The sequence below is a fragment of the Oncorhynchus kisutch genome, linkage group LG16 (assembly GCF_002021735.2).
Source record: "Oncorhynchus kisutch isolate 150728-3 linkage group LG16, Okis_V2, whole genome shotgun sequence".
Taxonomy (NCBI): domain Eukaryota; kingdom Metazoa; phylum Chordata; class Actinopteri; order Salmoniformes; family Salmonidae; genus Oncorhynchus; species Oncorhynchus kisutch.
The window spans coordinates 51,908,141-51,927,809 of record NC_034189.2 but is presented as its reverse complement, the minus strand read 5'-3'; the positions used below and the strand labels follow the sequence as shown (position 1 = coordinate 51,927,809).

The window sequence follows — 19,669 nt, the reverse complement described above, 5'->3', positions numbered from 1 at the left end:
CGTTGCATTATAGTGAAAAATGATCAAAGCTTTTACATAAAGTTGTTTAACTTAGTATCCAAATCATGAGATGATTGTCACACCAGAACCAAGTTCAAACGGTTTATGAGACGATGAAAATAACATATCAGAACACACACAAATGTCATATTTCCCTGAAAAACACACAATAAGGTTACATTTAAAGTGCAATTGTGCATTTGGGATATTTCAGTCAGCAATACATAGTATATCCTCACAGTTTATAACACACAACTACGTTATAAAAGCACAATCAAAACACACTGTGGTTAATTAAAGACATTTTTGCGCACGTTAAATACAAGTATACACATTTATAATACACGTTTAGCATATGGGAAGTTTGAGAACTGAATGTCAATAAATAGGTCACTTTGTGAGAAGTTTGCTAGTGTTCAAAGTGGAGTGGTTGTTTGTTGTGTACAGTCAATGTGCATCCTCTTCAAGGGTTTATTGGCGCTGCCAGTCCAGTTCTCCAACACCCAATGAGTGGCGTCACAGTAGGGTGCAGGTGGTAGAGCGGGCACCTCTACCACCAGAGTCCGAGGGTGCTCTCAGAGGGGGCTTGGCACCATTAGCGCTGGTCTCTGATGCATCTCTGTTCTCCAGCCCTGCAGAGGGACCCTTGGCACTGGCAGGCAGCTCCCCCATGCCGGTGCCCTCTGCTGGGGCTTCCGCACTGTCCTCTGTCTGCTTGGCTCTGGAGGAGGACAGGCGTTTGAACAGCAACAGCTGAGGGCAGTAGAGAGGAGAGAACACAGTGAGATCTGACCTACTCAATCACTGACGATCACAGAGCTTTATGACGTAGTTTTCTGCTGTTTAGCTTATGCCTCTTTGTTCCAATGACTTTCTGTTATACCTTTCTGTTGGTCCTTGGTTGGTTCTTGGGTTTCTCCTCTGTTGTTCGATTCTGCAGCTGAGTGCTGGATGCAGAGCTCTCCTCTGTCGGAGCCAAAGGACTGGGCTGACCTGAGTCCTCTGCAACGATACACAACAGACACTTCATGATAATCCATCCACCCTTAGCACAGAAACAGTAAAGCATTAACCACATAAATAGTTCAAGACAAAGTTCACCTGTTTGTCAGACATTTCAGAAAATCTCTTCTATGCTCACCTTTCTGCCCACCGTCTGGGAGAGTTTCTTCTTTCACACCCTCTGGTCCCTAGAAAGAGGGAATTCTGTTTTAGAAGTTAACAAACATACAGGTCCTAGACCTGTAGATTAGGGTCATCGGTAGGGTAGCGTACCTGGAGGGGTTCTGCTGTGGACTGGCTCTGACCCTGTAATGATTGTCCCTCCATGTCCTCAGATTTCTCTTTCTCCTCTGCTTTGTTGTTCTCCTCCTTCTCTTCTTCCTCCTCCTCTTCTTCTTCTTCTTCTTCATCATCCTTATGTCCTTCCCCCTCTTCAGCTCTTAAATCCTGCAAAAAGGGATGAGAATGAGTGGGGCAGACTGGTTAAAACAAGCGATAGTAAGTTAGGTAACAGATACAACTTAGTCACAGGGGAGAAACTGCACACTGGCGCACGCACACACACACACACACGAGGGAGAGTCGGCACTAAAGAGACGTGAGGAAGACTAGAGGTGGGAGCTTCACATTGGATATGGATAGTGGAGTCACAACAGGGAGCTAAGGGATTACAGACAGGGATAAAGGAAGAAAAGGGCTCCCACCTGCCACTGGAAGAGTTGAATGCAAACAGCACTATGTATTCATGTGTAGAGAATGTGTTCAACACAAATGATATCATACGTGGTGGGACTAGTTCTTGACACAGATTTTGATAGTTTTAAAACAACAAATATTTATTTAAACATAAATAAAACTATTCTGTAATATTCATTATATCAAACAAATCATGATAAAGAAAAAGAACAAAATCGTTGGAGGGCATGCCTGGAGAATAGTAGCTACTATTAGTAAATTGTCTTTACAGAAGAACAAAGTTGAAAAGGGTATTTAAAAAAAGCATTTTAGCATCAAATCTTAACTGCCATGTAAAATGGTAAAGGACTATACAAGGAGATTGAAAGACAAGGCTGTGGACATTGAGTTGATAAAGTAAAACAAAATGGAAGTCGTGAATAAAAACAGTGAGACTGTAAAGGCAGTTGATAAAGTAAAACAAAATGGAAGTTGTGAATAAAAACAGTGAGACTGTAAAGGCAGTTGATAAAGTAAAACAAAATGGAAGTCGTGAATAAAAACAGTGAGACTGTAAAGGCAGTTGATAAAGTAAAACAAAATGGAAGTCGTGAATAAAAACAGTGAGACTGTAAAAGCAGTTGATAAAGTAAAACTAAATGGAAGTTGTGAATAAAAACAGTGAGACTGTAAAGGCAGTTGATATACAGTAAAACAAAATGGAAGTCGTTATACAAAATCTAGTTATACAAAAAGGTATGGGTTGTAAAAAGGCATTAAAATGCTCAATTAAGAGTGTTCCTGAGAGAAGTTGACAGACAGCACTGGTTTGGAACAGAACAGATAGGGCTATCATTTGAGATTGAGGTACTGAGGTAAAACATTGTCCCAGAACTCTTCCCCTTTCCCTGACCTCTGTTTGGACCTGTTACCTCTGGCCGCAGCATTCTGATGACTCTCCTGGCCTTCATTAGCTTTTCCTTTGTCAACCACCTCTTCTTCCTCCTCCTCCTGTTTACTCTCCTCCTCCTCCTCCTCCTCTCTGGCTTCATTTTCTTCTTTCTCCTCCTCTTTTCCTTCTTCTTCCTCACCTTCACGCTCCTCCTCCTCTCCAGGTTTTTCTTCTTCTTCATCTTCGCTCTCCTCCTCTCCAGCTTCTTCCTCATCTACACTCTCCTCCTCCTCTCCAGGTTTTTCTTCTTCTTCATCTTCACTCTCCTCCTCCTCCTCTCCAGCTTCTTCCTCATCTACACTCTCCTCCTCCTCTCCAGGTTCTTCTTCTTCCTCATCATCTTCACTCTCCTCCTCCTCCTCTCCAGCTTCTTCCTCATCTTCACTCTCCTCCGCCTCTCCGGCTTCTTCTTCTTCATCCTCCTCCTCCTCCTCTCCAGCTTCTTCCTCTTCCTCCCTCTCCTCTGCAGTACTGCTCTCTTCCTCTCCTTCCTCCTCTGCCTCTGTTCCACTGCCTGCCTCATTCTCATCTTCCTCCTCTACAGATCCTACACTCTCATCCTCACCTTCTTCCTCTTTCTCTCCATCTTCTTCATCCTCCTCTTCATAATTGGATTCCTTACTCTCAGTGTCACTATGCGATACTTCCCCACTCTCTTCCTCCTCCTTGCTCCCCCCCCCCCCCTTCTTCCTCCTCCTCTCCCACACTCTCTCCCTCTCCTCCCACTGGGCTACTTGTCCCGTCACCCTCCTCCTCTCCCTCCAGTCCACTCTCCTCTTTCTCTGCATCCTCTAACTCACTTTCGTCTCCCTGATCTGTTTCAGTCTTACATGGCTCATCTCCTCCCTCGCTCTCCTCCTCTAATTCAGAGATCCCTTCATCCTCCCCCTTCACTGTGTCATCATTCTCACCGTTTTCCTCATCTGTCACCTCATCACGACTCTTGGCTTCTTTTCCACCCCCACTTTCTGCCCTCCTCATTCCAACCCCTCCCTCACTCTCTTCCTCTTCATCCTCACTCTCCTGCTTGGCCGGTGTCTGATCGTCGCTGCTCCCTGTCTCGTCTCCACTCTCCTCCCCTCTCCTCTCCTCCTGTTCTCTGTTGTCTGGGGGACCAGAGTAGGACCTGCATTGCTCCTCCTCCACCCCCTGATCAGAGCTCCCCTGGGCGGGGATGATGTTGATGCAGACTGCTGTTCTCTTGCCTCCTGGTTCGGAGGCCATGGATCCAGATGACTGGCTCCAGGAAGACTGGGCATCCTCAGCACTCTGTCTGTTGAACCTCTGGGCCCTGCTCTGACTCCGGACTGACTCACTGTCTGAGGGAGAACCAAACTGTCTGGCTGTCACTAGCCCCACACCTGACCCCAGAGAGGACACTCCGGTCAGTAAGCTGCGCAGCGGTGTCTGTTCAGGTGGTTCAGTCTTTGGTTTGCTCTTTTCTCTTTCTGTGTTTTCATTCATCGTTTTTTGTGGCACTTCAGACACCAGGTCTGGTTCAGTTGTCTTGTCCACAGGCAGTGCATCAGTTAGCTTAAGGCCTTGTGAATGTCTGCCACTCTTTCTATCTGGTGTCCTCCTAACAGCTACATGTTGACTTTTCACCTTTGTAGATATAGAGTTGACCTCTAAGAGAGTCTTTTTGACCTCTGCACTTTGACCTTTGGCTGCGCCCTTTATTTGGATTGCCTTAGAATCCACGACAACTCTCTCCCTCACTTTTCTCTCAACTGCTAACAGTTGTTTTTTCTGTGCGGACGGACAGGGTTTGGACTTGGCCTTGCTAATGTCCCCTATGCTGGAGGGCTTGGCAGGGCCAGCCTTCAGCTCAGCAGGCTTTATCGCCTCCAGAGCCACAACGAGGTTCTCCTTGCCACTGCCTTTGCCCTGGGCAGCCCTGTGGCGCGGTCTCTTCTCTACCACCAGAGACCTGTCACTGGAGCTCCTCAGCAGCTCTGTGGGCAGTGCCCCCCACGGGGTGGGATCCACCCTCCTAGGGGTACAGAGTTCTGGCTGTTCCCCAGCCTTACCATGCCCTTTCACAAGCTTACCCTTCCTCTATCACCAGCGCCAGGAAGCAGAGGATGAAGAAAATATGAAATAGTTAGAGGAAAATAGTAAACATGCAGAGAAAACAGAGTGAAGAACTCAATAGAGCTCAACGCTGAAAGAAAAACACAGGCAGATGGTAGATAGTCACTGTAAATGGTACAGGGAAGCAGAATGGCTAGCGTGACATAAATGAAAGTGTATGCCCTGAGTTCCTCAGTCAGACCGTCCCTTGTTCAGGAAGACATATTGATAGTGCTGAGTAATTTTGCAAGGAGCTTGCTGGTCGGTGCGCAGAGGCTGCTTGATCATAATAAGAAAACTCCTTAGTTGACAGTTATGCTGTGTGTGCATCTTACCTTCTGTACAGGGGACAACGTCAACGTCTTGTCACTGGGGTCCATTTTCATCACATGTGTCTGCCACAAAGAAGAGACTTTTGTACAGAACCTTTGTGATAACTTCTGTATGAAAGCGCCACAGAATGTACAGGACAGAATTGGGTCAGAGTTGGTGACTCACCATGTTGAGGAAGTCCGTGGTGTCTCCCAGATCTTTAACACTCTCGTTGTCCATCATGTTCTCCACAGTGCTGCTGTCTCCCTCATCCCTTCCCTTCTCAGCTGACCTCTTTTCTGCCACCAACAAAATATCACAATAATCTTTTAACTTCTTAAAAAGGAATATATAGGCTCAAGAGAAGCTAGGAGAAATGTGAACAGTTGCATTGTGATGTGATAATGAAAAAGGGACCATGCTAGCTGTTGGAAATGCAATGCTTCACCAAGGAATATGCCTGTTTTCTAAATAGTTCAACAATCGAAACAGATATGCCTGCAATGTAATGTAATGCAATGTAGTTCAGTGTAGATACCCTTCTTGTTAGACCCAGTGCTCCGGTGTTGGTGAATGCCGTTGTGCACCTTTCTGTTGGTTAGCTCCTTGGGGGGCAGACTGGAGGGGATGGTCTGGCTGGACACGGGCAGGGGTGCGGAGGTATCGAGGTGTCCGGACGTCAGGGGGGGCAGGGTCCGGAACATGAGCCCAAACTGCTCCGGGGAACGCTCCTGAAACAGAGTACACAGGGTTAGTTAGCTGTGTTAGCTTAGCTAGCTTACTTATATCCACTACTCGTTTTAGGCCCATGATTAGGCTCCATGTTGTTACTTATATCCACTACTTGTTAGGCCCATGATTAGGCTCCAGGTTGTTACTTATATCCACTACTTGTTAGGCCCATGATTATGCTCCATGTTGTTACTTATCTCCACTACTTGTTAGGCCCATGATTATGCTCCATGTTGTTACTTATATCCACTACTTGTTAGGCCCATGATTAGGCTCCAGGTTGTTACTTATATCCACTACTTGTTAGGCCCATGATTAGGCTCCATGTTGTTACTTATATCCACTACTTGTTAGGCCCATGATTAGGCTCCAGGTTGTTACTTATATCCACTACTTGTTAGGCCCATGATTGGGCTCCATGTTGTTATTCATCTCCACTACCCGTTAGGCCCATAATTAGGCTCCATGTTGTTATTCATCTCCACTACCTGTTAGGCCCATAATTAGGCTCCTTGTTGACAGTGCTAAAAGTTGAAGGACATCTAGTTAGGGATCTCCTTAGAGAACCAGGCCGCTAACATTAAAACAAACACTGACTCAATAGTTTCAGACAACTATCTGAGGAACTAGACCGCAACATCCCAGGGACATGTGGCGGTTCAGTGACTGGATGTTGAGACTCCAAACACTCCCACTTTTACATGTGTGGACCCCCAGGCCAGTACCCAGTACCCACCCTCTCTCTCCTCCTGACCCGGGCAGAGAGGCTACTGTTCAGGGTAGCAGGGGTGGAGGTGAGGGTGTCCCCTAAGAGCTCTGTGTAGGACTTCTCCAGGTAGTCCTCTGTGACATCATTCTCCTCCAGAGTCACTTCCTGGCAGCTCTTGTCTCTGGGCTTGGCTAGAACCAGCATGTGGCAACCTCCGCATGTCACCTGGAACAAAGACAACATGTAATTGACCTGAATCTTGCACTAGACAAAATTATAAGATAAGACTGGATGTCCAACTATCATCACTTTTTTACGCTTTCAGGGAAAAATCTAAACTTGAGATAAATGTGCAAAACTTTCAATTTGGCATCAGCCATGCTATTATGTCAAAGTGAAATTCTCAAATTACAAATTCAGCCTTCAGTTGAAAACATGAGGTACAGTTGAAGTCGGAAGTTAACACACTTAGGTTGGAGGCATTAAAACTCGTATTTCAACCACTCCACAAATTTCTTGTTAACAAACTATAGTTTTGGCAAGTTGGTAAGGACATCTACTTTGTGCATGACAAGGGTCATTTTTCCAACAATTGTTTACTGACATTATTTCACTGTATCACAATTCCAGTGGGTCAGAAGTTTACATACACTCAGTTGACTGTGCCTTTAAACAGCTTAGAAAATTCAAGACAATTATGTCATGGCTTTAGAAGCTTCTGATAGGCTAATTGACGTCATTTGTGTCAATTGGAAGTGTACCTGTGGATGTATTTCAAGGCCTACCTTCAAACTCAGTGCATCTTTGCTTTACATCATGAGAAAATCAAAAGAAATCAAAAAATTGAAGACCTCCACAATTGAAGACCTCCACAAGTCTGGTTCATCCTTGGGAGCAATTTCCAAATGCCTGAAGGTACCACGTTCATCTGTACAAACAATAATATGCAAGTACCAACACCTTGGGACCACGCAGCCGTCATGCATTCTGTCTCCTAGAGATGAACGTACTTTGGTGTGACAAGTGCAAATCAATCCCAGAACAACAGCAAAAGACCTTGTGAAGATGTTGGAGGAAACAGGTACAAAAGTATCTATAGCCACAGTAAAACGAGTCCTATATCGACATAACCTGAAAGGCCACTGAGCAAGGAAGAAACCACTGCTCCAAAAACAACATAAAAAAAGACAGACTACGGTTTGCAACTGCACATGGGGACAAAGATCGTACTTTTTGGAGAAATGTCCTCTGGTCTGATGAAACAAAAATAGAACTGTTTGGCCATAATGACCATTGTTATGTTTGGAGGAAAAAGGGGGGGGGGGGCTTGCAAGCTGAAGAATACCATCCCAGCCGTGAAGCACGGGGGTGGCAGCATCATGTTGTGGGGGTGCTTTGCTGCAGAAGAGACTGGTGAACTTCACAAAATAGATGGCGTCATGAGGAATTTAGAATTACGTGGATATATTGAAGCAACATCTCAAGACATCAGTCAGGAAGTTAAAGCTTGGTCGCAAATGAGTCTTCCAAACGGACAATGACCCCAAGCATACTTCCAAAGTTGTGGCAAAATGGCTTAAGGACAACAACGTCAAGGTATTGGAGTAGCCATCACAAAGCCTTAACCTCAATCCTATAGAACATTTGTGGGCAGAACTGAAAAAGCGTGCGCAATCAAGGAGGCCTACAAAACTGACTCAGTTCCACCAGCTCTGTCAGGAGGAATGGGCCAAAATTCACCCAACTTATTGTGGGAAACTTGTGGAAGGCTACCCGAAACGTTTGGCCCACGTTAAACAATTTAAAGGCAATGCTACCAAATACTAATTGAGTGCATGTAAAACCTGAGCCACTGGAAATGTGATGAAAGAAATAAAAGCTGAAATAAATCATTCTCTACTATTATTCTGACATTTCACATTCTTAAAATAAAGTGGTGATCTTAACTGACCTAAGACAGGGAATTTTTACTAGGATTAAATGTCAGCAATTGTGAAAAACTGAGTTTAAATGTATTTGGCTAAGGTGTATGTAAACTTCCGACTTCAACTGTACATACCGCTTGGACGTTGTACTTGAGGAAGCGTGGACAGAGAGTGGGCTTGAATTGATTGGTGAAGTTTTCCTCTCCCAGACCCAGCTTCCCATGTCTCCCGTCCCCAAAGGTATAGAGAAGACCATTGTCTGAAACCATGACAACTACATGTCAGTCAACTTAATAGACGCAAGCAATGTTATCATGGCAAATGGCAATGGAGTTTATTCATAAAATGCTAGTACCACTGTTGTATAAATGTTTGCACATTTACAATGTCTTTGTAACATTTTCTGAATTATAACTGTTTTGGGGTGAAAATTGTGTCCGCTAAGCCTGTTTACCTGTGATGACAGCAGTGTGGTTCTCCCCACACATCACCTGTCGTACTCGGCCCTTCCTGAAGTGATCCACCGCTCTGGGCAGCCTCGCCTCAAAGATGAAGGTCCCCTGGCCCAGCTGACCAAACTGACCCAGGCCAAAGGTGTACAGGTCCTCCTCTAGAGTCAAATCAAACACAGCGCTACATGGTTAACCCACTATCTCCTGATGCTTTGTGCCATAGAGAAAAACCCCAATCAGTTTCATTACGCATATAAAAACATAAAAGTAGTACACAACCACAAACAGGTACAACAAAATCTTATAACAATGTGCATTTAGACTTTGCACGACCTAACTTCACTATATGGATAAATACGAGCATTTTAAGGACACTTTCAAAGTGGGACCAAAACCTGTTCATGGGACATACTGAAAGCCACAGCCTTGTGAGAGTCAACTGTTCATTGGTTGACACCAAGCTGCCTACCTGTCACAGCTACGGTGTGCCCGCCTCCACATGCCACCTGGGTCACCTGGTCTGTGATGCCCTTCACCAGCTGGGGCATGCGGTGTCCATCGAGCTGACCCGTGGCCAGGCCCAGTTTGCCGCTGTCGCACTCCCCAAATGTGTACAGGCCCCCGTCAACTGTGACAAAAGAGATTCCCTGTTGATTAATTGCATTGACATACAGTGCCTTGCGAAAGTATTCGCCCCCCTTGAACTTTGCGACCTTTTGCCACATTTCAGGCTTCAAACATAAAGATATAAAACTGTATTTTTTTGTGAAGAATCAACAACAAGTGGGACACAATCATGAAGTGGAACGACATTTATTGGATATTTCAAACTTTTTTAACAAATCAAAAACTGAAAAATTGGGCGTGCAAAATTATTCAGCCCCTTTACTTTCAGTGCAGCAATACTGTATTTATTTTTATATCTATATCTAGACATTATTCTACCAACCCAAGAAAAATGACATGTTCATACACAATGGGGTAACTCCCTATTCCTACAAAGTTGTGGAATCATGTGACCTGCCACACTGACAGTGCTGAAGTAGGCTACGCCATTGTCCCCTCACCAGTAACGAAGGCAGAGTGGTAGTACCCACAGGACACCCAGGCCACTGGCCGACCCACAGTGACCTCCTGGGGGGTCAGGGCACTGCTCTCCTTCCCCAGGCCGATCTGCCCCTCAGTGTTGTCACCCCACATGAACAGCGTCCCACTCTCTAAAACAAGGACATCATCACCGTGATTATTTACAGCAAAAACTAGGTGAGGAGGATCAACAGAAATATAGACAGTTGATAGTAAATTAGTGCAACTCTGGTCTATGAAGTAAAAATGTTTGTCATCAATATGAACCAGAAGACACTCATAGTTGTAACTCAGAGGTTGTGACTTATAACGGGAGAGTCTTACCTGTGAGGGCAGCAGAGGTGTTGGAGCCGGCAGCAAGCATTTTGATTGGTCCATGTAAACTGAAGAAGTCCACCAATTGGAAGGCTGTCCTCTCCTCACAGTCTCCCAGACCTAGCTGACCTTCGTTGTTTCCACCGGTAGAGTACACGTTTCCCCGAGCTGTGGACAGGACAAATACATGAATCAGTCTCAGTTCTACTACCACAAGGATTATAATATAAAACATTAAAGGCAAAACTTCACTTTCCTGTGTTTGTTTATATATATATATATATATATATATATATATATATATATATATACATACACACACATATACATAAACACACACGGTCATAAGTTTTAGAACACCTATGCGTTCAAGGGTTTTACTTAATTTTTGTACTATTTTCTACATTGCAAAATAATAGTGAAGACATCAAAACTATGAAATAACACATATGGAATCATGTAGTAACCAAAAAAAGTGTTAAAGATAATCAAAATATATGTTCTATTTTAGATTCTTCAAAGTAGCCACCCTTTGCCTTGATGACAGCTTTGCACACTCTTGGCATTCTCTCAACCAGCTTCATGAGGTAGTCACCTGGAATGCATTTCAATTAACAGGTGTGCCTTGTTAAAAGTTAATTTGTGGAATGTATGTCCTTCTTAATGCATTTGAGCCAATCAGTTGTTGTGTGACACCCCACCGGGTGGTATACAGAAGATGGCCCTATTTTGTAAAAGACAAAGTCCATATTAAGGCAAGAACAGCTCAAATAAGCAAAGAGAAACGATAGTCCATCATTACTTTAAGACATGAAAGTCAGTCAATACAGAAAATTTCAAGAACTTTGGAAGTTACTTCAAGTGCAGTCGCAATGAGTCGGTGTGTCCAAATCTTTGACTGGTACTGTATGCATGTATGCATGTCTGTACAGTGGGGCAAAAAAGTATTTAGTCAGCCACCAATTGTGCAAGTTCTCCCACTTAAAAATATGAGAGGCCTGTAATTTTCATCATAGGTCACTTCAACTATGACAGACAAAATGAGGGGGAAAAATCCAGAAAATCACATTGTAGGATTTTTTATGAATTTATTTGCAAATTATGGTGGAAAATAAGTATTTGGTCACCTACAAACAAGCAAGATTTCTGGCTCTCACAGACCTGTAACTTCTTCTTTAAGAGGCTCCTCTGTCCTCCACTCGTTACCTGTAATAACGGCACCTGTTTGAACTTGTTATCAGTATAAAAGACTCCCGTCCACAACCTCAAACAGTCACACTCCAAACTCCACTATGGCCAAGACCAAAGAGCTGTCAAAGGACACCAGAAACAAAATTGTAGACCTGCAGCAGGCTGGGAAGACTGAATATGCAATAGGTAAGCAGCTTGGTTTGAAGAAATCAACTGTGGGAGCAATTATTAGGAAATGGAAGACATACAAGACCACTGATAATCTCCCTCGATCTGGGGCTCCACGCAAGATCTCACCCCGTGGGGTCAAAATGATCACAAGAACGGTGAGTAAAAATCCCAGAACCACACGGAGGGCCCTAGTGAATGACCTGCAGAGAGCTGGGACCAAAGTAACAAAGCCTACCATCAGTAACACACTACACCGCCAGGGACTCAAATCCTGCAGTGCCAGACGTGTCCCCCTGCTTAAGCCAGTACATGTCCAGGCCCGTCTGAAGTTTGCTAGAGAGCATTTGGATGATCCAGAAGAAGATTGGGAGAATGTCATATGGTCAGATGAAACCAAAATATAACTTTTTGGTAAAAACTCAACTCGTCCTGTTTGGAGGACAAAGAATGCTGAGTTGCATCCAAAGAACACCATACCTACTGTGAAGCATGGACCAGGACGACTGATCTGTGTAAAGGAAAGAATGAATGGGGCCATGTATCGTGAGATTGAGTGAAAACCTCCTTTCATCAGCATTGAAGATGAAACGTGGCTGGGTCTTTCAGCATGACAATGATCCCAAACACACCGCCCGGGCAACGAAGGAGTGGCTTCGTAAGACGCATTTCAAGGTCCTGGAGTGGCCTAGCCAGTCTCCAGATCTCAACCCCATAGAAAATCTTTGGAGGGAGTTGAAAGTCTGTGTTGCCCAGCAACAGCCCCAAAACATCACTGCTCTAGAGGAGATCTGCATGGAGGAATGGGCCAAAATACCAGCAATAGTGTGTGAAAACCTTGTGAAGACTTACAGAAAATGTTTGACCTCTGTCATTGCCAACAAAGGGTATATAACAAAGTATTGAGATAAACTTTTGTTATTGACCAAATACTTATTTTCCACCATAATTTGCAAATTAATTAATTAAAAATCCTACAATGTGATTTTCAGATTTTTTTCTAATTTTGTCTGTCATAGTTGAAGTGTACCTATGATGAAAATTACAGGCCTCTCATCTTTTTAATTACATGGCCCCACACGTACCTCTAGGGGTACCATCCCCCACTGCTCAACTGACACAGTGGCGCACAGAACGCAAAAATATTCTTAGAAATATTTAACCTCCACACATTAACAAGTCCAATAGCTCAAATGAAAGATAAACACCTTGTTCATCTAGCCAGCAAGTCAGATTTCTAAAATGTTTTACGGCGAAAACATAGCACATATTTATGTCAAACCACCACCAAAAGATAGGCTAATTTACATAGCCATTTTGTAGAACAATAGATGCAATCACAAAAGCAGGATTAAAAGAAAAATAATTCACTAACCTTTTGAAAATCTTCATCAGATGACAGGAATAGGACATGTTATACAGTACATTTATGTTTTTTTCAATAATATGCAATTTATATCCATAAATCACGGTTTACATTGAACGTCATGTTCAGAAAATGCTACTACAATGTCCGGAGAAATTATGATAACTCTGCCAGATAACAGAAATACACATCATAAACGTTGACTAAATATACATGTTCTACATATAGTTAGAAAGATACACTTCTTAATAAAACAGCTGTGTTATATTTATTTTTAACGTTACAGAATTCGTTCACTTGTCAATAATATGAGACGGCGCTCATAGATTAGCAATATGGCTTCGCTATTTCGGAGTCCACAGAAACACATAATAACCACATAAATATTCCCTTACCTTTGCCGTTGTTCGATCAGAAGTCGTGGAAGAAGTCATACTTACCAAAACCAGCGTTTGCCTTTCAAATGTGTGTCTTTGGGTTATCAAACGCGACTAATTTCGGCTGAAAAGCATTCAAAAATCTATGGGTTGCGCATCAAAACTTCAAAATTACATATTATATGTCGACTAAACTGGTCAAACTAAGTTCAGATTCGAGCTAAAACATGTTATAATCATATATAAAAATCCTTAGCTCGAAAGGACAAGCCTATATCGTTTGGTGGATCTTGGAACAAAGAGAGAAAAAGGCAGAGGCGCGCACGTATTATTGCGTGACCCGAGGGTTTCGTCCCGCCAAAGGGTGAGGGAGCGCGCAATCTTCACAATGAAGCACCCCATTGAAAGAGGACATCGCGCTGAAGAGATAGAAACTGTTCCCAGATCTGTAGCTGGTTGGGAAGGGTGGGGGCGATAACGTCAAAGTTGGGCCAACTTTTCTGATGACAGAAAGAGTTTGGAAGAATGGCTGCCCTGTGAGTTCTGCTTTACATAGAGACATAATTTGAACGGTTTTAGAAGCTTTAGAGTGTTTTCTATTCAATAATATTTATTATATGCATATATTAGCAATTTTTTACAGATTTTTTGTCAGTTTACTATGGGCACGCATTCCTCCGAAGGGGGCAGTATTCTGCCATAGCCTTAACAGGTTTTAAGTGGGAGAACTTGCACAATTGGTGGCTGACTAAATACTTTTTTGCCTCACTGTATGTATGTATGTATGTATGTATGTATGTATGTATGTATGTATGTATGTATGTATGTATGTATGTACACTACCATTCAAAAGTTTGGGGTCACTTAGAAATATCCTTGTTTTTTAAAGAAAAGCACATTTTAAAGAAAAGCACAAATTGATCAGAAATACAGTGTAGACATTGTTAATGTTGTAAATGACTATTGTAAGTGGAAATTGATGATTTTTTATGGAATATCTACATAGGCGTACAGAGGCCCATTATCAGCAACCATCACTCCTGTGTTCCAATGGCACGTTGTGTTTGCTAATCCAAGTTTATCATTTTAAAAGGCTAATTGATCATTAGAAAACCCTTTTGCAATTATGTTGAAGCTGAAAACTGTTGTTCTGATTAAAGAAGCAATAAAACTAACCTTCTTTAGACTAGTTGTGTATCTGGAGCAGCAGCATATGTAGGTTCGATTACAGGCTCAAAATGTCCAGAAACAAAGAACTTTCTTCTGAAACTCGGTAAAAGGCCTACTTAAAGGCATAGTCCTTGCAGGACACAAAGAGTCAACTTTCACTTAGTAATATGATCATAATTTGGTACATGTCATTATTTATATTGTATCTGTGGTCATAACTGTGTACTTACAAGTGTAAACTATAGTGTGATTTCTTCCACAGGCTGCAAGCCGCACCTTTTCAGACTTCAAAGCTTAGAGAAAAACAAGAATGAGAAAGACACCCATTTTCAGATTGCAATCAGCCACAATAGCAGGCCAACCCTCTCTTTCGCTCCTCTGCTGCCCTCCTGCTCGGGAGATTAGATTATTCCAGATTACAGACCCCTCCAGATTGGGATTACAGCAGTGACAAATCTCTCTTTGTCTCCTGCTACTAGTATACCCATTCACAATTTACAAAATAACAGCATCATTACTTAGTTTAAGCCAAAGAAAATCCAACTAATTTTGTGGGGGAAAAACATCATTGGACATTTGATTTCAGTAGCTATATTGTCTGTCGTCGTCCCCCACTCCCTCTTGTCTAGTACATTCAAGGGGAGATAAGCAGCTGTGTATGACAGCAATACAAGAGAGTACTGCTTTTGACCCAAAACAAAGGGAGAGCAAATTTAAACCCACCTTTCACACAAGTGGGCTTGTTCACCATGGTCTTTGATCCCAAACCCAGCTGACCCCAGTTGTTACTGCCAAACATGAAAAGCTTGCCATTCTCTGTTGAAAAATAAATAAATAAAACCACTTGAGAAAGCTACAGGAACAGCGACATTAATACTAATAGAAGCTGCAGTTGAGCAGCATTTCATTTGCATAAAAATGTATTTGAAATGTGTGATAGGTGTGTTAGCAAATTCTTTTATCTTACTTCAGGTGTTGCATGTTCTTCAGAATTGCAGGCCCATTTTCATATGGCTCTGATCACTACCATCAATTTGAAAACGTAATCGGTCACTGACCTGTTATCAATGCTGTGTGCTCATCCCCACAGGTGATTTTCAGAGGTACATCATTTTTCAGCCAAAATTTACTGGGGATGTTATCTGCAAATTTGCTTTTTCCAAAGGTGAAGACTGCTCCCGTTTCTGTTAGAACACAAACAACATTGATCACACTTCAAACAGCTAGATAGCCGGCTAATAATACACAGTCATGGCTAGATGGGATACAACTTGACGTCAAATGATGCATTTTTAGCTAACCCTAACCCAACCTTTTTTTTTTTTTTTTTATCTCAATATCAAATTATTTCTAGGTAACAATGAAGTACCTTAATGTGATTGTTTCAATTAAAATAGTCAAAAATAAACCAAAATAGTTAGCAAATACTAGCAATTTCTCAAACAATTTTACTAGGACTGTGGGTGTGGTCTGAATGGGGAGGGGAAAACTGAGAAAAAAACTAGCTGTTATTGGCAGAGGTTTGGAACTCTTTCTTATTGGTGTTTTAACTAATTTACCCCCAAACTCCATCCCACCAAAGCAGGCTGAAATTACAAGTGTGTTTTTTCAAACAGCTAAAAGGACATTGTCATAATTTCCACAATTTCACAGTATTATTGCAACCTCATAGTATATATATATATATAAATAAAACACTGGGAAATCACGTTGTTGGTTGCACTGGCCCTTTAACCCAATTCTCATAACCTGCTACTCAAAGTCCACTCTGATATAAACTGTATCCCATCTAGTCCAAACAATAATACACCACTAGAAGCTAATTTAGATAGCTTACTACCTGTTAACCACATTATCAAAGATACTGATAACTTTTTCCTGTGACATTCTCCGTGACAGACGTAAACAACCGCGCACATGGAGGTTGTCCCTTGTTGCTAGCTTGTTAGCTAATTTTAACTAGCGTTATCTTGCCTGGCTACTTTGCTCATGCGTGATAGTTTATGTTAGCTAGCACACTAGCTAACGTTAGCAAGCGATATATTTCATGTTCATTCCGAAACATTTTTAAACGGGTGAATAATGTTAACTAGTTAACGTTAGCTATATAGCGAGCTATCTTACCAGGTATCTCGTCTTCTGTCTCCCCTGCCATCGTAGTGTCAAATCGGCTTAGCAACTACACTACACAGGGTTAGCTGCTTCTATGCGTGTTGTGTGTTGTTTTCGTCCGAAACAACCCGGATGTAAACAAAATTTCACCTGTAGCAACCAAGGCTGCGTTTCATTTGGATTCGAGTCGCACCCTCCCCTGTGTCGTTTGTTCAGTCCCCCTCGCACATCTGGGGCGTCTGTTGAAAGCAAATGGCAGAAATAATGTTCACTTTTTGCTTACATTTATCCAGTGGTCTCAGATCTGAAGGGGAATGAGGCAGGGCAGAGGGGAGGAGGCATATTATAAACTGAAAACCAGCGCAGGGATCAACTTCTATTGTGCAGCCATACGTTACGTTCCCTTAGTCAACGAATGGTTGCGTGCAACGTCATCGATTGTGTCATCGACTGACAGATTGCTATAACATTATGATGCGGTTAGCTGATATGTTAAATACCTATCCAGGCGTTGTAAGATGTGGCAGGCGTAAGGAACACCTGGGCAGAGGAACGTGCCGACAGATAAGAGGGTAAGGTAGTTACCGGTATTTTTTGTGCGGTCAGTGCCAGGGGTGTATTCATTAGTCGGATACCGTTTACTCCAAACGTAAAACCAATAGTTTTTATTGGACAAATTCAGTTAGGCAATCTCTCCGTTTCGTTCAAACCGGTTTTGCAACAGACAATCAACTGAATCAACTAATAATACACCCATGGTCAAATATGTTTTTTTTAACTCTGTGGCTAGGTTTCCCTTAGTCTGGCTATAACACCTAACTCTCGAAGTCCTCCTGACTTCACAGTTAGCCTGGACGAGGTTAACTGGCCTATTAGACTGTGTTTGTGGAGCCTATGCCCCCGTTGGTTGCTAAGATCTTTCCCTTGCAGTTTCACGATACGTTGCAATCTCAAGCATCTCACATGGAACACCAGCCTGTCAATTCTGTTACCAGTCTGTGAACACTTTTCACACCTTGTCAGATGATCACATGAACTTTAGTCACTCTCCAAATGGCAATACCTCCTTTGCAGCCAACCATCTTGCTTTTACATTGAGCAAAAGACTTGTGGCTTAATTTGTGGCTTAATTTCTTTCCAATAGTTGTACCCCTAATCGTTTAAAAAAAAATTAAGTGCAATAAATAGGCTTTGTCTTTAAACCAGTATTATAATGTTTTTGTAACGACTTTCACATAAAATGCAACACGTATTTTAAAATGATTAATTGACTTTGTAACACCTGTTATATACACCCCATAATAATCATTGATCAGGGTTTTCACAGTAACCCGTGAACCCCGCCAGACGGCGCATGGAGAGGTCTGAGGCCTGTAGAACCACCTGCAGCTCATTCATTTACGGCCAGTGAGGAGAGAGCGACTGCGCTGTGAAAGACTGCGGGTGGATCAACTGAACCAACAAAGCCCAGTGGAGAATCACAGCAACGCAGCCCCGCTGAAAACCCAGCGCCCCATTTTACAGTAGAATGGCATCAAGAAGAATGGAGACCAAACCAGTGATAACCTGCCTCAAAACGCTCCTCGTCGTCTATTCCTTCGTGTTTTGGGTAAGCAGACATGTCAAAGCGATAGTTTATTGTCGTCCTAAATGTAATATGTAGGTAATAATCTAGTTTGTGAATGGTATGATTGAATAGTTTACGTTGGAAAAAAACGGATGTTGTGCGGTGCGCACAGGCTGCTGCCTTGGAACAAGTGCATGTTTATTAGTGGGCGCGCTGCGTGGACCGTTATCTTTATTATAGGCTAGCATTATTATAACGTTTGAAGAGTTTTTTCTTCTTCTATAGGCTAGGAAATATATTTGTATTAAGTAGGCTATAAATATTGAAACAAATGTTGATTATGTGAAATGTCGTTCATATTTTTTCGCTAATACTGACGAAGCCATCATTCATTATAATTTTTTGTTTGTTACATTTCTTTTTCCTGTGATTTTGTAAGTGGACACTAACATTCGCATGCTGTTGTAAGAATGTTAAGAATAGTCCAACAGGTAACCTAATCAACATCTGGTCACACTTTATTTGGATAGTCCGGATTTTCCATCTGTAGATGCTCTACAGATGGTCATGCTATCAACAAACTATCTGTTGATAAGCAACTGCTTCATAAGGTTACGGTTAGGGTTATGTTTAGAATAAGGGTTAGAGGTTAGGCTTAGAATAAGGGTTTAGGCTTAGAATAAGGGTTAGGGTTAGGGCTAGGGCTAAGGTTAGGGTTAGTAGATAGTTAGTTGAAATGTTACTGATAGCCTGTAGATAATCTGTAGAACATCTCCAGATGGACTATCCAAATAATGTGATACCCAATGGTGGGAGGTTCAATGCATCAAATGGTGGCAGGTTCTCAAAGTACCATGATGGACACTGTGCCCATTAAAGCAAAGGCGCAAACTCTCCTGTATCACCACCCCAATTGGTTGAATTATGTGTGTGAGACAGAGTACTGTTTGGGTGTTATGCCTCTTATTTATTGAGATAGCCTATAATTGTCTCACTGTATTGGATGAATGATCTTATTGCTTTTGAGGAAGGAAAGGGGTAAGTTACCCAGGATGTAATCAAAGGATAGGGGTCTACATCTATTTTAGCACAGGGCAGGGCATGCCCTCTCTCTGCATTTACATACATGGGTCCATATGGAATATATGCTTATGAAGGATGAGAGTAGGCGTGGTTCAGTCAGTCCCATAGGTTAGTGGGGCAGGAGTCCCTTACACGAGGCACAGCAGCAGTGGTGGAAAAAGTAATCAATTGTCATACTTGAGTAAAAGTAAAGATACCCTAATAGAAAATGTCTCAAGTAAAGTGAAAGTCACTCAGTAAAAAATATGCTTAAGTATTAAAAGTAAATGGAATTGCTAAAAATGTACTTAAGTATCAAAAATAAAAGTATAAACCATTTCAAATTCCTTATTTTAAGCAAACCAGACTGATAGCCAGGGGCACACTCCAACACTCAGACATCATTTACAAATGAAGCATTTG

General features: G+C 42.4%; 2 protein-coding genes across 11 annotated transcripts in view; one reads left to right on the top strand and one right to left on the bottom strand.

The window, feature by feature from the left end:
* Positions 1 to 88: 88 nt before the first annotated feature.
* LOC109875974 (X-linked retinitis pigmentosa GTPase regulator) lies at positions 89 to 17,027 on the bottom strand. Of its 10 annotated transcripts, none has more exons than XM_031792915.1 (18): positions 16,901 to 17,027; positions 15,564 to 15,689; positions 15,229 to 15,321; positions 14,736 to 14,798; positions 14,512 to 14,635; positions 10,243 to 10,401; positions 9,900 to 10,049; positions 9,302 to 9,460; positions 8,835 to 8,990; positions 8,515 to 8,639; positions 6,483 to 6,680; positions 5,553 to 5,745; positions 5,201 to 5,313; positions 5,038 to 5,097; positions 1,276 to 1,449; positions 1,142 to 1,190; positions 884 to 1,002; positions 89 to 753 (listed from the first exon to the last, which is right to left on the bottom strand). In XM_031792915.1, the coding sequence occupies exons 6-18, from the start codon at positions 10,280 to 10,282 to the stop codon at positions 517 to 519; spliced, it is 1,773 nt and encodes a 590-aa protein (XP_031648775.1). In that variant the 5' UTR covers positions 10,283 to 10,401; positions 14,512 to 14,635; positions 14,736 to 14,798; positions 15,229 to 15,321; positions 15,564 to 15,689; positions 16,901 to 17,027; the 3' UTR covers positions 89 to 516. The 10 variants fall into 10 exon arrangements, with proteins under 10 accessions (XP_031648775.1, XP_031648774.1, XP_031648776.1 ...); XM_031792916.1 differs by lacking the exon at positions 16,901 to 17,027 and adding an exon at positions 16,630 to 16,737 and having other exon boundaries at positions 90 to 753; XM_031792914.1 differs by lacking the exon at positions 14,512 to 14,635 and having other exon boundaries at positions 16,630 to 16,933.
* Positions 17,028 to 17,120: 93 nt separating this feature from the next.
* The window catches only part of LOC109875975 (tetraspanin-7), a 28,436-nt gene continuing 25,887 nt past the window's right edge, over positions 17,121 to 19,669 (top strand). The window contains exons 1-2 of the mRNA XM_020468432.2: positions 17,121 to 17,189; positions 17,934 to 18,226. Coding sequence (XP_020324021.1) covers positions 18,146 to 18,226 — 81 coding nt within the window. The 5' untranslated portion in view covers positions 17,121 to 17,189; positions 17,934 to 18,145. The remainder of the gene's footprint in view (positions 17,190 to 17,933; positions 18,227 to 19,669) is intronic.